This window comes from Pteropus alecto, unplaced genomic scaffold, assembly GCF_000325575.1.
Source record: "Pteropus alecto unplaced genomic scaffold, ASM32557v1 scaffold749, whole genome shotgun sequence".
Lineage (NCBI taxonomy): Eukaryota > Metazoa > Chordata > Mammalia > Chiroptera > Pteropodidae > Pteropus > Pteropus alecto.
Window position 1 is genome coordinate 135,062 of NW_006443564.1, and position 4,409 is coordinate 139,470.

At 48.4% G+C, this 4,409-nt stretch overlaps 1 protein-coding gene across 1 annotated transcript in view; it reads right to left on the reverse strand.

The window, feature by feature from the left end:
* Positions 1 to 911: 911 nt before the first annotated feature.
* The window catches only part of CNGA2 (cyclic nucleotide gated channel alpha 2), a 6,503-nt gene continuing 3,005 nt past the window's right edge, over positions 912 to 4,409 (reverse strand). The window contains exons 5-6 of the mRNA XM_006924157.1: positions 2,919 to 3,025; positions 912 to 2,581 (exon numbers count right to left, since the gene is read on the reverse strand). Coding sequence (XP_006924219.1) covers positions 1,176 to 2,581; positions 2,919 to 3,025 — 1,513 coding nt within the window. The 3' untranslated portion in view covers positions 912 to 1,175. The remainder of the gene's footprint in view (positions 2,582 to 2,918; positions 3,026 to 4,409) is intronic.

Genomic DNA, 4,409 nt, shown 5'->3' on the forward strand with positions numbered 1-4,409 from the left:
TGAGCCAGTGATCACTGTGAATGCCTAGAGAGGGGGCGATTGACTGTCTAGTGTGGGAATGGGTACAGTCAACAGGCCTTCTTAAAGAAGGTGATGTGTGAGCTGAGTCCTGAAGGACCAGTAGGGCTTAGGAAGTCAGTGGAAGACACCAGAGGGTGTTCCAGGTGAATGAGTCCTGGATAAGTGGAAAAGAGATGTATGGGGAAAAGAGAGAGGTTGAGGGGGGAAGGGAGAAAATGTGAATAGCAGAGTAGAGCAATAACCACAAATAATTTAAAGGAGTTTATTACTTGTAAGTACCTCTATTGCAGATATTAATTTGAAGTCTCCCACCCACCACCAGCCTTCAGAGCCTCTTCAGAAATGTTTTGCATATAAGCATGATGGCCAGAGCTCCTGGTCACCTCCTTCTCCTGGTGGCATTGCCTGGTAGCCAACTACCAGTTACCTTGCTCCTCATTTCCTGCCTGGGAATGGACCAGAAGCCAAGAGCATCATCATCTCTCTGGTCCAGAGAAGACTGCAGAGATCTCACTCCTGGCTGGCAGAGAGACAGATCAACAGAGCAGATGTTGGAGTGCCTGAGAGGAAGAGGCATCTCTGAGTGAGTACCTCCTCTCTCTGTCCTCCTCCACACCCTTAGCCTGCCTTAGGAGACAGACACTGGATAACTGTGCTAAATGTCTGCAGCCAATGTGTGAATTACATACATGTGCGTGGAAATTGGGGATATTCAGAACATATATTAGAAAAGCAAGAACCAAAACCAAGTGGTAAATGGCTAGGTGTAAAGGTGCCTAGAGAGAAAAGAATATTGCTGCAGAGCACACCATTCCATCTGTAGATGGGCTTCTTTAGGTCAGATTATTGCCTAGGCTCTCAGTTCCAGGAGATGCTTTTTGAAGACAATTCAGCTGCTCTTCTCTTCCTTCCTCAAACTGGGACAGGCTGAACCTCCTGGAAGCCAAGCCAACATGATCTGCAATGTGCACAAGCTTAGCTGTTAGCTGGATTTAGAGGAGGGCTCCTGGGTGATTGAGCCAAAAACCTGGGAACGGAGGCTTTGGGAGAATTCAAGGCAACATGGGGGTAATGTATTCAAATGTGAAGACCTACACAGCTCTTCTAGCTCCTGAGTCAAGGCCAAGGTTGGAGAGGCAATTGGGCTCAAGCCCTTATGGCTTCTCGGCAACAGCTGGCTCAGGACTGTTCATCCCATCGGAAAGGTAATCGTCCTCATTGTTCTGCTTCATCTTGGTCTCCAGAACTGTGATGCGCTGCTTGAGCTTCTGCTGGGCCCCTGTGTACTCAGCCAGAAGGCGGCCAAAGCGAGTGTACATGGTCTCCATATTGGTCTCCAGTTGCTGTAGCTTCTCCTGCACATCCACCTCCATGCTGGCTGCCACCTCATTCTCATCCAGCAGCCCCTCCTTCATCAGGATCTCCCGGCCCCTCTCCTCCAAGACCTTCTTAGCATCAGGATATTCAGTCACAGCTTCCATAAGATCATCCTTGGACAAGCAGAAGAGATCTGAGTAGCCCAGACTGCGGATATTGGCTGTTCGTCGATTGCCCATTTTGCTACCCTTAATGTTAAGGATACTGATCTCTCCAAAGCAACTCCCAGCTGAGAGCAGGGCATACTGAGTGACACCATCATCAGCCACCACTGCCAGCTTGCCTTCCTTGATTATGTACATCTCCTTGCCAATATCCCCCTTGCGGCAAATGTAATCCCCAGGGCTGAAGACCTGAGGACGGAGCTTCAATACCAGCTCCACCAGCAGGCCAGCCTCACAGTCCTGGAAGATGCGCACCTTCTTGAGTGTGGACAGATGGACATTGATGGCTATCTCAGCCCTCAGCTTGGCTGGCAGGTTCTTGAGAACTTCCCGCTCATCCACAGTCTTCTTATTGGTCCACAGGTAGTCAAACCACTTAATGACTTTAGCTTCCATCTCCTTGCTGACCTTGCGGAACTGCATGTAATGTTTGACAGCATCAATCTTGGCCTGGAACTCAGCCCGGGTGGCATTCATGTTGGAGATCATGGAGCCCACATTTCCCACGATGGTAGCAAAGATGAGGACACCAATAAGGAAGTCAAAGATGACAAATAGATACTCCTCATCCTTTACAGGGGGTGGTGTTTCCCCAATGGTGGTGAGGGTCAGTGTGGACCAATATAGGCAATAGATATATTCCCTAGCCAGGTAGCCATACTCAGGGTCAGTGATGTTGGGGTAAACCCAAGTATCAACCCCAAAGCCAATGGATTTGGAGATGGCGTAGTAAATGCAGGCATTCCAGTGGATGATGATCAAGATGTAGAGAACCAGGTTGCTGATGCGGAAGATGTTGGGATAACTAGTGCGTGTCTCAGTGCGGTCAAAAAATTCAAACATGCGAGCAAAGTGTAGCAGGCGATTGAAGCGCAGCTCAGGGTTGTGAATGCCTACAGCAAAATAGACCAGGTCTGTGGGGATGATAGAAGCCATATCCAGCTTGAACTGCAAGGTATGGATGTAGTTGTCTCGCAACTTCTTGGTATCTTTGACCAGCAGCCCTTGCTCTAGGAAACCTAGTAGAGATGCAAGCCAACATATCACTTCAGCCCTCAGGCCTGTCCCTCCCAATAAGCTCATGCATACACTGTTCACTTAACCCTCCTTCCCAAGGAGGGGTATAAGAAATTCATGTAACAGGGCTGGCCAGAGGTACCTAAGAGATCACCCCCTGGACTGAATCTCACTAAGCATGTGTGGACCATGAGGTTCAAAGAAGAGCAGGCACCAACCCGAGTCCCAGCCAGGCAGCTGAGTTTAACACTGGGTTGAGAGGGCTTCCTGAAAATTTTGACTCAGGCCTTCAGACATATGGGTCTTGCTCCTTCCTGTGCATCTCAGTTGCTCACTTACCTGTGCGCAATCGGATTAAGAGATCCACGATGTAGACTGCATCTGAGAAGTAGTCCAACACCAGCCACACTAGGTAGTAGCCTTTCTGTAGGTCACTGAAGCAGGCTCTACAGGAAAACATGGCTGAGTTTTACCCACAAAGGCAGCCAAGGCCCCCTAGAGGCCCCAAACTGAGTGCCTACTATGTGCAGGGATTGGGATGGCTACCAGGGGAACTGATGAGTCACAGGCATTCTGGTACCATGGACACACTTACAAGCAACTTCTACTGCAACCCTTATAATTACATAAACATCATTACATAAGCGTGACCACTGACCATTACTTGTCTGTCTCATCCACTGGACTGTGAGCTCCAAGGAGACATAGACCACCTCTCAGTCATTACTGCATGCCACACACCCTAGCCCAGAGCACCAGGATTCACATACTTAACGGGTGTGAGTTGAATGAAAAATAAGTCATTGGAAGGATGAGCTATAACACACAGCTGAACACCCTCCATGCTCCTCTATTCAACAGACACTTATTGAGAACTCAACATGGAGCACTGGCCAATCCAGGTGAGAGAGAGGTAAGTAGCTGGGATTAGACTAGAGGTAAGTAGCTGGAGAGAGATTGGAGGCTGCAGGAGAGTTTTAGGAGGAATTGATAAGATTTGGTGACTGAATGGTATAGGCCTAGGCAGAGGGCAGAGTAAAGGATAGAACTCAGGATTATGACCCAGTGAGTGCAGTAGTCAAAGGGAGGAGCAATTAATTCTAACCGCTTGGTCACATTTAGAATAAAACCCTAGCTCCCTCCCCCGGAATGCAGAGCCTGCGGAACTGGTCTGTACCTTCTTCTCTGACTCCGTCACGTGTCAGCTAACATATCACCTCTTCAGAGGGATCTACCCTGACCATCCTTTCTCAAGTAGCTACTGCCCCCACTCCCTGGACTCATCTTGGGCATTTGTTTTGTTCATGTTTATTCTCAGCATCCCCCACCAGCCCGAGAGTTCCAAGAAAACAGAGACCATGTGTGTCTCATTCAGCACATTAACCCCAGCACTGAGCCCAGGTGCTCAGTCACATCCTGGCTGAATGAATGAAGGGCGGGAAATGCTGTCAGGGAAAGCTTGTGCAGAGAGTAGTTTTGGAATTAAGACTGTAAGAAAAATCTTCATAGGTTGAAAATGGAGAGAAAAATGTTCTATTGAGGGAACACTATGTTATGATCCAAAGTAGTGAGTGCTGGGACTAAAATGTGTTCAGAAAGTGGAACTAGAGGAATGAGCAGGTCCAGAGGGCCTTGAAGGCCATGTTGAGGTCTTGAACTTCATCCTGTGGGCAATAGGGGTCACTGAAGAGTTTGTGAGGAGGGAGTGACATAATCAGATTCCAGTTTCTACTAACCACACTAGTTACAAGTGTGGAGGATGCATTGGAGGGGGCAAGAAATGTCTATAAAGAATGGGTGCAAGGCTGTCGTATTTGTCCCAGGGAAAGA